Raw genomic sequence first — 12,970 nt, 5'->3', positions numbered from 1 at the left:
AAAGCCAACTACTACAGCACCAATGACTACAGAACAGAAATAGCAAAAATAATGTATAGCAAGAAATGAAGTTAAAAACCAATTTGGGCAAAAGTAGAAATGGTAAATGAAAGAAATAAATTAAGGGACCAAGAAAGAGGACATTAAAATATAGCAACACTAAACAAAAGAAAGGAAGTGAAGAAATGTGACTGTAAAGAGGAAAAGAAAAAAGAGATATTTTAAAAATACTGATTGCACAATTAAGAAACTTGCAAAAATAATTAGGTAGATGTAAGAGAAATATAACTGGGAGGCTTAACTATAAAATGAAAATGACTAAAATTATATTAGAAAGGAAAGAGTACAGCAAAGAGGCAAATAAAAGAAAAGATGGAAATTAGAAACTTCATAGACTGAACAGCTACCAGGTTCTTGGCCTTTCTGTTGGGAGAAAGCCATTATTGAACTAGTCTGACCAATTGACTAACCTCTGAATAAAAATTATGGAAATACAGCAGTATAAAAATAAGAAGAAAAGGTCAATTATCAGAGCAGCTCCCTTGCAGGTCCTTAACTGGAGCCATCCACAGGTTGCTAACAGATGGATGAACTGGAATTGGATTGTCCTATTCTTTGGAGGATTGTGAGAGTGGACCTTCAAGGATCAGATTAAACAGGGCCCCACGTTTTTAGGAGCTTCCAGTCTTTGAGTCTCAGAAGCCTCTGCTGTCCATACATACTTTACTGTCTGTGTGATGGATAGTTTTTACCTGTGTTCAGAAACTGTGGGGTGGCTGACATCTATGCCAACGTGTGTCTCCCAAGCGCATTTTAGAATGAAAGAAGAAATAGCACTGAGATTTGGGTTGGATGGTCAGTCTCTACACATTCATATCCTATCCTACAGAGCTGATGTATGATGGGGAGGGAACTGCAGAATCCTGGGGCTGTGCTGGGCCAACATTCAGAGTTCTTATTCTCACCAGTCATGAATTGCATGTCAGACAGATGCCTCTGGATCTCAGTCTGATTGCTGATCCCAAGTATGATATGTCAGCATCCTCAACCATCCTTAGGTTATGGGGTATGCTTCCTGTCATGGATGCTGGAATCTCCTACAACTGTGCCGTTCACTGCAGTACCTGCCAGTTGAACTCAAAATGTCTGTGTCTGATCTTCAGTGTCCATCTAGAGACACTCACTAGCAGCGTGTCCCTAGTCATGATTTTGTGATGTCTCTTTTTTTCTTCTTTTGGAAGACCAGAGTAAGTCTGTCTCAAATAGCAAGCCCTTCTCAAGATGTCGCCCATCTACAACATTTCCATACAAAGAGGGCTGAAACGGATGTCTTCTCTCATGAGAGTGGAGTCACTGTCACCCCAGTCCCCCCAACTTGACTTAAGGTGCGTGAGAACTGCGGGCCTGCCCTTTGGGTAGCACTGCTTCCAGGCTCTTATCCAGGCTCACTTAGCTTACCTTTATGATGAGGCTTTGCCTTCCTCTTCCTGGTCATGGAACAGTTGCTGGAACCTTAGCTACTTGCTCCTTTTGTTGGCATAGCCCTGTCTCTGTGTTTCTCACCTTTCTGTAACTTATTTTCTTGATTTTTATGCTATCCTAATCTCTCTTTGTGTTCCAGAGTCTGTCCTTTCTTGCCTGGAATTTTCCTCATTCACTATGAGCCATCATAGGCAGATTCTAATTTGGCATCGTCCTCTAGAATTTAATGCTTTCTTGTGACTAGATTGAAAGTGTGCATCTGTGAAAAAATACATGTTTTACTCTTTCCCCACTCACCTTACTGATATGCAGGGCATTCCCACCAGAATGCGTTGGGAGCAGCTAAGTGTAACTGACATTAGACATATTAAATAAATACATAAAAACTAATGAACAACAACACTTAAAATCTAGGAGAGAAGCACACTGTGTTGTGGGTAGAACTATACAGTGTCACATTCTGGAAGAAAGTATAAAAAGGGCTGTGGAACATTCTTGGTAGTATCAAGAGAAGGGAACAACCTTCACTTCATGGGGGAATGATTGTTCTGCACAATACTGTGGATGACAGTCTGCTGCTTGGAAAATAAACAGGTAGTGTGCTTTGATCCACTACCTCAAAGGAGAGCAACAGGGTACTTGGACTAGGGGATTTCTTCTCATAAGAATGTAATAGGAAGGATCATTTTCTATTAGGCTAAAACCTGCTTAGTTTTCCCCAGATGTCAAAGCACACATACTTTTACTTTAATTTTCTGGTTCAGATCACATTACCAGGAGAGATCTTGGATTAGTGATAATGTTTACCGTAATTACGTGAATCAGTCATAGTGAGGTTGTTGCTTCATTTTAACGCTTGCTACCTTTTGTCCTTTGTTAATAGCAAATATGGTGAAAGAAAAAATTTAAGTTTGAAAAAAATACTGTTCTTCCCAGATTGTGACTCTCCTTTAGGAACTAGCTTGCTACAAATGTACCTAGTCATGGCCTTCTGGTTTCTTTGGGCATATTAAAGTTACCTATTGAGATATCTTTTTAGAAAAGGGTACTATCTGTATTTCATTAATTTATTTGTACCAGTGTGGTTTTAGGAATAAATGTGATACTATATGTTATAATCATCTTACAAGATACTTTGTTCCTTGAATTATTCTGGGACCTCCTAGTTAGTCAGTTGCTTTCTCAATATAATGATGTACTGCTTTGCACACTAGGAGTGTCTGACACTAGGAATTTCAGATTCATCTTGTGAATTTTTTTCCATCCTGGCCTTGAGTTAAAGTGTCTTGCTCAAGAATTTTTGAATCTTCTTTTTAGTGAGTTGCATTTAGATAGTGTTTATTAATGGGCTTTTACTGTGGGTGAGTCCTTTCCAAGTGCAGAAGTAAGATATAGTATGCATATAGCCATATTTATACAAACACAAACACACACACCCACAAATGACAGAATCTCATGATGATGCTTCTGATTCCAATCCTTGCTAGCTTTACCTCTAATTTTTTCCCTCACCTGCCTTTTATTATCGATGATATATTTACTTATTTTTTTCTACTCAGTATACATATGTACTAGCTTCAGAATTACTAAGTATACTTGATAGGAACATTTATTTACTTGTATCTGTGCACTGTTATCTCTGTCTTTACATTGCTTAATAAAATTAAAGCTTTCTAGGCACAAATATTTTTTTATTTCTACGGTATGGTTACAATGTTTATGTGAATATTTACAAAATCTATGTAAATTATAATTAGCTTAATTTATTGGTTTTAGGGCATCCTCTTGTTCACATGTTGGGTAATTTCAATTGTTTACCCTGTACTCTTGCTATCCATAATATATTGACTACAAGACATCCATAGTGAATTTTCATTTATGTTCTGTGAAAACTCAAGTTTATTATATGATGTGTTGTATTTTCATAAGGGGCACACATAAATTGTACCATATACTTAAAATTAATTCTAGATTGTTCATACCTAATGCAAGGTAAATTCAAGTATCGTTTCTATATTGTGTAAGGAATAATGGCATAAAGAAATCCTATACATATTCAGTACTGGCACATTTTAATGGTTATCTTATAGCAGTGCTGTTTGAATCTATACACACAGACCAAATGTTTCACATTCAAAACTATGATTTTTGAGAGTATAGAAAAGCTTTACCAAAGGGTATTTTTATATAAATGTCACTCCTATTCTCATCTCTCCTACTGTCCCATCCTTTTCCTGTAAGTTTCTGGCCTAATTCATCCTGTCGTATATTTTGCACGAAGAGAAGAAATGTTTTTTACATTGCTTTCGTATATGAAAGATAGCATGGTCTATATTATACTTTGTACTTTGTATGATTTTCTAACTTTTATTCAGTTTGTTCTCTGACAATTTTGTACATGCATGTAGCTCATCCTGGCTACTGTCACACCCCATCCTATCCGAATGCTTCTAGCATCCTTTAACACTCCTTCTGCACATACTTCCCACCATTCATAGCTAGAGTGTAAATTATCAATGGGTATTATTGTTCCATTTCTATACCAAAGTTTTGATCCTTAGTCCCTAAATTTTGGAGTTAGATACATGGTTTATTAACCAAATGTCTCAAATATGTGGAACCAATACCTCATCCCATTTTGGTAATTACTTTCTGATCTAATTATGATTCATAGTACGAGATGCTTTTATTTTTATGTGGCCAGATTGATTGTCATTTATTTTCAATTGCCCTAAAGTTTAAGTTATATATTTACAAAGCCTGTTCCTTATGATCTTGTTAAAATTTTGTATGTTTTCTTCAAAACATTATATGGCTTCGTAGTTACGATTTTATATTTTACTATTCTGTATGTGGCATGTCTCTTGGTTACTATTCTGTATGTGGCATGTCTCTTGGATTAATTTTTTCCCTAAAAGTCTCATTTGCTCTAGCACCATACAGTACGTATCCATTCTTCTTCCAGTGGTTCTCCATACTACATTTAAACTGCTCTATTTTCCCTTGGCATTGATTTCTGCTTCCAAGCTTTCTAAGCTATTCCCATGGGCTGTTTGTCTATTTTTGCACCACTACCCATGATTCTGTAATTAGAGTTTTGTAGTATGCTCTCTTGTCTGGTACCATAACTCCCTTCTCAGGTGTCTTTTCACTTCTCTTAACTGACTTACATAGTCTTTATTATGTGAACTTTATCATTAATTTGTAAAATGTTTGTAGATATTTTTAAAATTACAGTAAGTAGATACATTAGCTTAGGAGAAGCGATATCTTCTTAAAGTTAAATTTGCCTGGAAGAAAATCAAATTATAATAGTATTGCTTTGGAATCCTTAAAGTGGAACCTGTGAGCCATTATTAAACCAGACGTTAAGCAAACTCAAAACTTAGCTTTGAGCAAAATTCTCTGAATATTCACATATGCACCCAGAAACATGCAGATCTTGTAAACTGCAAATTCTGGAACAAATTTCACTAGTACTTGTAACAGTTTGAAACCATCATTCTTTGCTTCTGGAGATTGGGAAATCTCTCCTTTTTGTAAGATCATTTTGACTTTTGCTGGACATAAAAGAATTACAGTTCTTTTGACTGAAGGGATGGAATCAGCAGCCCCTCTTGCTCTTTTAAGTTATAAAGGGAACCTTTTTTTTTAACTCGGGATATATTTTCAGGACTTCTTAGGTATTATATATCCTGGAATTATAATTCTGAGAAGCTTCAAGTAAATGTGCATTTGACTAGATGCATTTGTCAAAAATGCAAAAAGTCTTTGCATTTGACTAGAATGACTTTTGTCTCAGTCAGCAAGTTATTCTAGTTTATACAAGTTGCAGAAATGCAGCATCATAGGCTATGTAGGTGACAAACAGAAATGTTATTTACTGGCAATTTTAATGTTGGTTCTTGTAGTTTTTCTTAAGTTTGCTTATTTGTTTGAAGTCACATTGTTTTCTAATATGTCTATTTTAATTGTGCTATTTGCTGTCCCTCCATTTTTTCTGTCTTTTTAACTATTTCTGTGCGTTTGTATGTTCCAATTTCATTGTTTCTTCTATTTTTCCATATTTTTAAATTTCCTTCCTTTCATTGCCCATATTTTATAAAGTGCCTGGCAGTAATGCTCTGATCCTCATTTGATTTACTCTTCCTGAGAAGTTTTGTGTTTCAAAGACTAGTGTTAAATCATAATAGTCCTCTTGTATACCAGACTGGCCTCGAACTCAACAGAGATCCACCTGCCTCTGCATCCCAAGAGCTGTGATTAAAGGCCTGCGCCACTACCGCCATCTGGCGATGGATGGCAATACAGACGGAGTCCCACATTGGAGCACCGGACTGAGCCCCCCAAGGTCCAAATGAGGAGCAGAAGGAGGAAGAAAATGACGAAGGACTGCGAGGGATGCTATCACCCACTGATACAAGGGGTCGGATCTAATGAGAGTTTACCAAGGGCAGTTGGACTGCGACTGAACGAGGACGTGATCCAACCAGATTCTCTGAATGTGGCCGGATTCTCTGAATGTGGCTGGCCCGGAGTCTTTCTGAGAAGCCATTGACAATGACACTGGGACTAGTTTCCTCTGCATATACTGGATTTTTGGGATCCAGTCTGTTTGGATACTCACCTTCCTGGACCTGGAGGGAGGGGGGACGAACTTGAACTTCCCACAGGGCTTGAAACCCTGACTGCCCTTAGGGACAAAGAGGGAGGAGGAGAGGGAGGGGGGGAGTGGGAGGGTGTTGGGAAGAGGGGCGTAAATGGAATCTTTTATACTTTAATAAAATTACTTTAAAAAAAATAATTTAAGCACATTTATCTAAAGATTTATATGAGAATGAATATACCTGTTTTTATTTCTGGATCTGGGTTGCCTCAACTAAATAATCATTATTCTCATCTATATGTATTTACATGCCAATTTCATAATTTCATTTTATGTACACCTTAATAAAATTCCATTGTGCCAAAAAAATCATAATAGTCCTTATTTGATGTCATGTATTTATTTTTTAACACACACATACAGTATAATAGAACCAATTCTCATCTTTTTACACCTACATATATCCTATGTTGATCATGTCCAGCTATTGTTTTTTTACTTTCAGTACTCAAATTGCCAACCTTCCCTGACCCTTAGAGTCACTATTCTATTTTCAGATTAACAGTTTTTTTTAATTTCTCTGTGTTAGAGACAGCAAGAGGATTTAATCAGAGATTTTTTTTAGTCTACTCCCAAAAATGTGTGCCTTCCTTGACCTTAAAGACCTTAAAGACATAGTATTCTTAATTTGGGCTTCTTTAAGGTATAATCTTTCTGCCTATTGTTTCAGAATAACTTGAAGCTCCAAATCATCACCCTTTATGTATATCTTTTGAAGTTTTTATCTCTCTTCACCTGCCAGAAAATCTGATTTTGGTGATATACTGAAGTTTCATTCTTCTACTTACAATTATTTTTTTATGACTTAGTATTTTCCATATCCAGAAAAATGAAGACATGACCTTTGTGTATATTTACATTTCTACTTCTTGTTGATTTTGTATTCTTTTCATAGAAAATATTAGCATGTAGGCAGCTATCTAATGTTGACTTCTAACATACTACTAATTTCAAATGCCATTTTATCATATGTATATTATATATTCATATACATAATTATATAACCAGGTCAATGTCTAACCTGTGCTTATAATAGAGATATCTAGAAATCATTATCTGACTCACCATATGTTTAGTCTATAAATGTTTTTCTACATTGCTAGTAGTGTATCAGTACTGTCAAGTGTTTTTCACCTTTGTGCAGGTTCATGAAGATGGACCACAAGGACCCAGCCACACTGTTAGACCTTGCTATGCAGAGTCTGCTCAATACTGAGACTGTAATAATCCAATCACTTGAGGAGATTCCAAGAGAACTCTTTATTCCACTGTTCAATGCTGCTTTCTTGGGTGGGCATAAGAAGACACTGACAGCAATGGTGAAGGTTTGGCCCTTTTTCTGTCTCCACATCGGAACAATAAGAGGACATGAAATACATGGTGAACTCTTAAAAGCCATGATTGATGGTCTTCAGGTCCTTCCTGCCATAAACTCTGCTTCCCGGTAAGACTCTGTATGATAGTGACATGGTGAGACAGCAAGAGGTTATTCTTCAGCCTGTGACAGGAGAGGAAAAAGTTATAGCAAAGATAGTTCGTGGTAAATTCTGACAATGGATGGGAGGTGTTTGGTCCAACTGTTGAGATCTTGTTGTTTTTAATTTTTTCCTTTTATTAAAAATACTTTTTTCTCATATATCCCGATTATGGTTTCCCCTCCCTCTGTTCCTCCTAGTTCCTCTCCTCTTCCTTTCCCATATAAATCCACTCCCTTTTGTCTCTCATTCGAAAACAAACAGGCTTCTAAGGGGTAAAAATAAAATAAAATGAGAATGAACAAAAACTAACACTTCAGAATAGGACAAAATTAATAAAGAGAAGGAAAAGTGCCCTAGAAAAGGCACAGGAACATATATAGAAGTAGAAAACCACTTAATTGCAGCCAGGAATCTAATAAACCCATGACACTAGAAACTATAATATATATACGCAAAAGACCTGTAAGGTAGAAAGAGGAAAAAAATAAATATATGCATAAAACTAAAACATAAGATAAGTGTTTAAACAGCTCAGACACAACATTTTGAGATAATGAACCTCCAAAGAGGCCATTGAGTTGATTTTCTGTAGGCCATATGCTGCTGGTCATGCAGTCTTCCATTAAGAGTAGGAGTTTGCCCCCAGTGAGAGTCCATTAGAAGAAAGTAAATTTTCATTTGCAAGTGGTTATCAGTTGGAGATAGGTTCTGGGTTAGGGATAAGGGCATATGTCCACTTCTTTCTGCTCTGGGACCCCATTTGGTGCAGGCCCATACAGACCTTGTTCATGCTGCCTCAGTCTCTGTGACTTCATTTGTGTGTGTATCCTCTTGATTTAGAGGGCCTTGTTTCCTTGGCGTCCTTCACACCATCCGGATGTTATACTCTATTCATTTTCTCAGTTGAGGTTATTTAAAAGAATCTAATGTCTTATAGAGGGTTTTAATTTTGTAACACATGTGACTGAGGATGCCATTGATTGGTAAACATGATGGGCATATTACTTAGAAGACAGAAGCACTGAAATGGGTGAGCATTGATGGAGAATCTAGGACAGAGGTAATGCTGGAAAGTGCAGTGTTTAGTTGCTGTATGGAGTTGAGCACCCAAGGAGTTTTATCCTCACTTGTTATCATTAGTTCTGTTAGACTGTATTAAAATATGCTGCCTCTCTTATGTGCTACCTCCTCTTTTCCCTACAGAGGCTCCAAACTGAAGATCCTAGATTTGAGGCATGATGCTGTCTGCAGGACCACATGTTTTCAAACCAGGACAACATTTCCTTCCTGTTTTCAGTCTTGTTCTTACTCTCAGATCTCTGCCCCGAAGAGAGAAGTCCAACATAGCACTGTAAATGTAGTGCCTGAGGCTGAGTTGTCCAGCTACCCCACTGAATTACTAGTGGATCTTTCCCCGGACGGCACCTTGAGAGCAAGCGAGTTTTTGTCTTTGCTTCTGAGTAAAGTTGAAGAGAGTTCCAGGTCCTTGCACCTCTGTTGTCGAGATTTGCAGATTGATAAACTGTCTGAGTATAAAAATATCCTGAAACTTGTGGATCTGTTGTGCATTGAACACCTGGCAGTTGATCAGGCTTCTCTTGGTGATATTACAACCCTTTTGTCTCACATGGTCCACCTGGACAGTCTCAGTCTGTCTAAAATCACCCTTAAATCTTTGAATGGGAAAACATTCAAAGGTTTCCTTACCCAACTTGAGCGGATGAAGAACCTAAAGGAGCTCAGCCTGTCTTTCTTCTGCCTCACAAATCGTCTACACAAGTTGCTCAGGTGAGAGTCTGAGGGGAGGGGAGGTACCTGGTTTTTTTGTTTGTTTGTTTTTTGTTGTTTTTTTTTGACGTTCTGTTGTTAAGAAAGGAAAGAAACTAGACTATGGCATTCCTAAGGCTCGTTGGAATCTGTTTTTTCCCTTCGCAACAGTAACACTACAGGAACTTTGAAACTGTCCACTAGAGCACTTCATTTATAGTGAAGAAAAAGTCAGGATTACAAAAATAAGCTGTACCTATTCATTCATTCATTCAGACAACTATCCTCATACAATATAGGACCTCAAATATCTTAATGAAAAGAAAAAGACTTTCTCTAGGTATCTAGAGATGAAGTGGAAGCATTGAGGTCGACGGAGGTTAAGATTTTATGCTGTAGTTTGACATACGTACTCATCAAAAGATCCCCGTAGTTCTTTTTGTCAGATCATCTTTGCCCATGTGTTGGGCTCAAGGATCAGGTCCAGAATCTAGAGATTGTCTTTTAAGAACATTCAGTTGAATGTTATCCCTGACCCCATTCCGTCAAATAGTAGAATTAGTTCCATGTGGATTATAATTACCAACTTGGTTAAATTTTTTCACTTATTACTTCTCAGAATCAAGCATAATAATATCTTGTACATGTTCTGAAGATTAAAAATCTGTGTCTAAGAGTGGAAAAGTCTTTCCTAGAGCCACAAGCCTATTATGTTATTTTAAAGTCCACATGGTTAGCTGCTGCAGCACTGTATGTACAAAGAAGCTTGTTCTAGGTTCCTAGATAAATTCCCACCACCAGTTCCTCATTCTTCAGCATCAATTTTCTGTTTTCTCCCTACAGAGTCCTCCCACCTGGTTTGGATTTCTTGAATCTGCCTTTCTGTGAGCTTTCTTACAGAGACTTCAGATTTCTTTCCCAGTGTCCTCAGGCAACCCACCTCAAGCTGCTGAATCTCAGTAACAATCCAATATCTTGGGAAGATTGTGAGCCTTTCCAAACGCTTATGGAAAATGTGTCTGGTACCTTGCAGTATCTAGAGATAAATCATTGTCTTATAACAGATTCTACCATAACTTCTCTTATCCCAGCTCTAAGCCAGTGTTCCCACCTCCGTGTGCTTAGTTTTGCTTCTAACCCTATTACAATGTCTATGCTCGTGAGTATCCTGCAAAACCTAATACCGCTTATGGAGCTGAAATACGTGGTTTACCCCATCCCTGTGCATTGCTATGAGCAGTGGTATTTTCGGGGTAGTTTAGATCGACAGAAGCTTGCTGATGTGCATGCACAGTTGAAGATGATGCTACAGGCAGCACAGCGGACTGACATGACCTTGATCACTTTTTCAGAGTGAATTCCACAGTTCAACCAATTTTCAATAATGATAGTTGCCATTTGAGCACCCAGTGTTCTTTCCTGAGGTCTATAGACTTCATATGTAAGATTTATATATTATAGGAAACGTAGTCAGGAAATATAGACAGGAATTGCCCTTATTACGAGTAACTCTGACAAGAAAATGGAAGAATTAAAAGTTCCTGAGGCTGAGTTGTCCATTGTCACCATTATTCTTCTTACCAGTATGATATAGATTAGGAAGTCATGATAAATCATACCTCTGTCTTCAGTGAAATTTACTTCTGGTTACTGGTCACCAGTCATGACATTCTAACCTTTCCTGGATATGTTTCTGGAGGCCAGGTAGTTATTAAAGCCAACACTTTTATCCCATAAGTTATATTTAGCCTCACAATATAAGACTGTCTTCAGTCTCTTATAGGAAATCATCTGGATTTAACTGTGAGAAAAAGAATGTGTATGCATTACCCATTGAGTGACTCAGTTTTTCTTTATTTCATACTCCTTTTCCAAGGATTGGTTTGGGATTGTATTGTAGTCAGCCAAAATGAACAGACAGACAAGACAAGGTTCCTGCCTGAAGCCACTCAGAGGCTCAATGTTTCTGTGGTTTACCTGTTTTTGCACAGATTGTTAGTGCATGGAAGCAAGGTGTTTTTCCAGCTTGGGACCCATTTTATTTCCCTTGTTCTTGTTACATATTCTGTTTATTCTCTTCTCAGCAGAATTCATGGGTTCAATGTTACCATCTTGGAGGCTTTCTCTCACATCTATTTGATGTTTATCTTCTGTCGTTGTGTAAAATGCCTGACATAGTAGACTAGTATGGAAGGGGAGCTTGCTTCCCTCCTTTAGACTTTTCACCATGCTTGTTTAATTGCACTGCTTTGGAATTTCAGCAAGGCAGAACCTGGTAAAGAGCTTGTGGCAGAGGGAGATCCTTCCCATTCATGAGGTCAGGAAGCAGAGACAGCAAGATCCTGAGTCCCTATTCAGCCATTAGGAGTGGGACTACACTAATCTGCCTCCCTGAACTAGCATGCCCTAAGTTTCTACCACTTGCCCCGGAGCCATTCTTGAACTAGCTAGCCTTTTTAAAATTTCAAACACCAGTCACCATGAGCCATGAGCCATCCACCTGAGACCACCTTTTGTATTAGCTTAGGAAGATATTTAGGACACATGCATAATTCTTCCTTCATTATATACGTGATTCTGTTTGGATATTATGATGATTCTTTTCTATTAAAGTTGCCACAATTTCTATAATATTGTATGGCAAATATGTATATGAAGTCTTATATTTGACATTCCAAAATGTTATTACCATAGATATAGAAGCATGTTTGTTCAAGATATACCACGAAAGAAGCATATAAAACCAATTAATTAGCAATGTATTTATGTTCTTAATGTATTGAAGTGAGAAAACACTGCATTGCAAGGACATAGCAAATGTTTATAAAACTTGGTTTGCTCCTGTCACATGCTGAATTGTCAACACCAGTGCATTTTCATTGCTTACTAGGGCAATGAAAAAAAATAACCATTATGCAGTTTTTTAAAAATAAACCTAATTGCATTTTAATGATCTGTAAGAAAAAACAAAACAATAATGTATCTATATTGTTTCAAACTTTAAATGAGAACCTACTGGATTTCAGATCAACCAAGCAAAAATATAATTAAAAGTTGCAGAGTTTTGTTCATAGTTCTCACATATTGAGATGATATTAAATTTCATTTTGAGATAAAAAACATGAAAATTCATCTCCAAAACTGAAGTTTATATGATTATGTTTATATGATAAAAACATGATCAAATTCAAGAAGATATCAGTAAAAGGAACATATACAATTCCAGCATATTAATTCTTGTTTGATCTCATATATGTTATTTTATTAACAACATTGTTAAGAACATATACCACATAAATATTAAAAATTATTGATTCAAATTCAGAAGGAACATGTCAAAATCTAACTTAAAATCAGTTTGAGCTGGGTATGGAATCACATGCCTTTAATCTCAGTACCTGGTAGTTACAGACAGATAGATATCTGGAAGATCAAGGCAAAGCCAGTCTACATACTGCCAGTCATGGCTATAAATTAAGACCCTGTCTCAAAACATTTAAATAGGAATAGAAAGATTTAATTAATGCCTAAATTCATTCTTCAATAATGTTTAATTAATTAATTATTTTTTTAAAAA

General features: G+C 36.9%; 1 protein-coding gene across 1 annotated transcript; it reads left to right on the top strand.

Annotated features, from left to right (window-relative positions):
- Positions 1-7,296: 7,296 nt before the first annotated feature.
- On the top strand, positions 7,297-10,750 carry LOC148117320 (melanoma antigen preferentially expressed in tumors-like). Its single transcript, XM_087902748.1, has 3 exons — positions 7,297-7,592; positions 8,830-9,414; positions 10,237-10,750. Exons 1-3 carry the CDS (start codon positions 7,297-7,299, stop codon positions 10,748-10,750), a joined length of 1,395 nt encoding a protein of 464 aa, XP_087758874.1.
- The last annotated feature ends 2,220 nt before the right edge of the window (positions 10,751-12,970 follow it).

This window comes from Myodes glareolus, chromosome X (assembly GCF_982192425.1).
Source record: "Myodes glareolus chromosome X, mMyoGla1.1, whole genome shotgun sequence".
Lineage (NCBI taxonomy): Eukaryota > Metazoa > Chordata > Mammalia > Rodentia > Cricetidae > Myodes > Myodes glareolus.
Note: the sequence above shows the minus strand (reverse complement) of the source record. Positions and strands in the feature narration are given on the sequence as shown.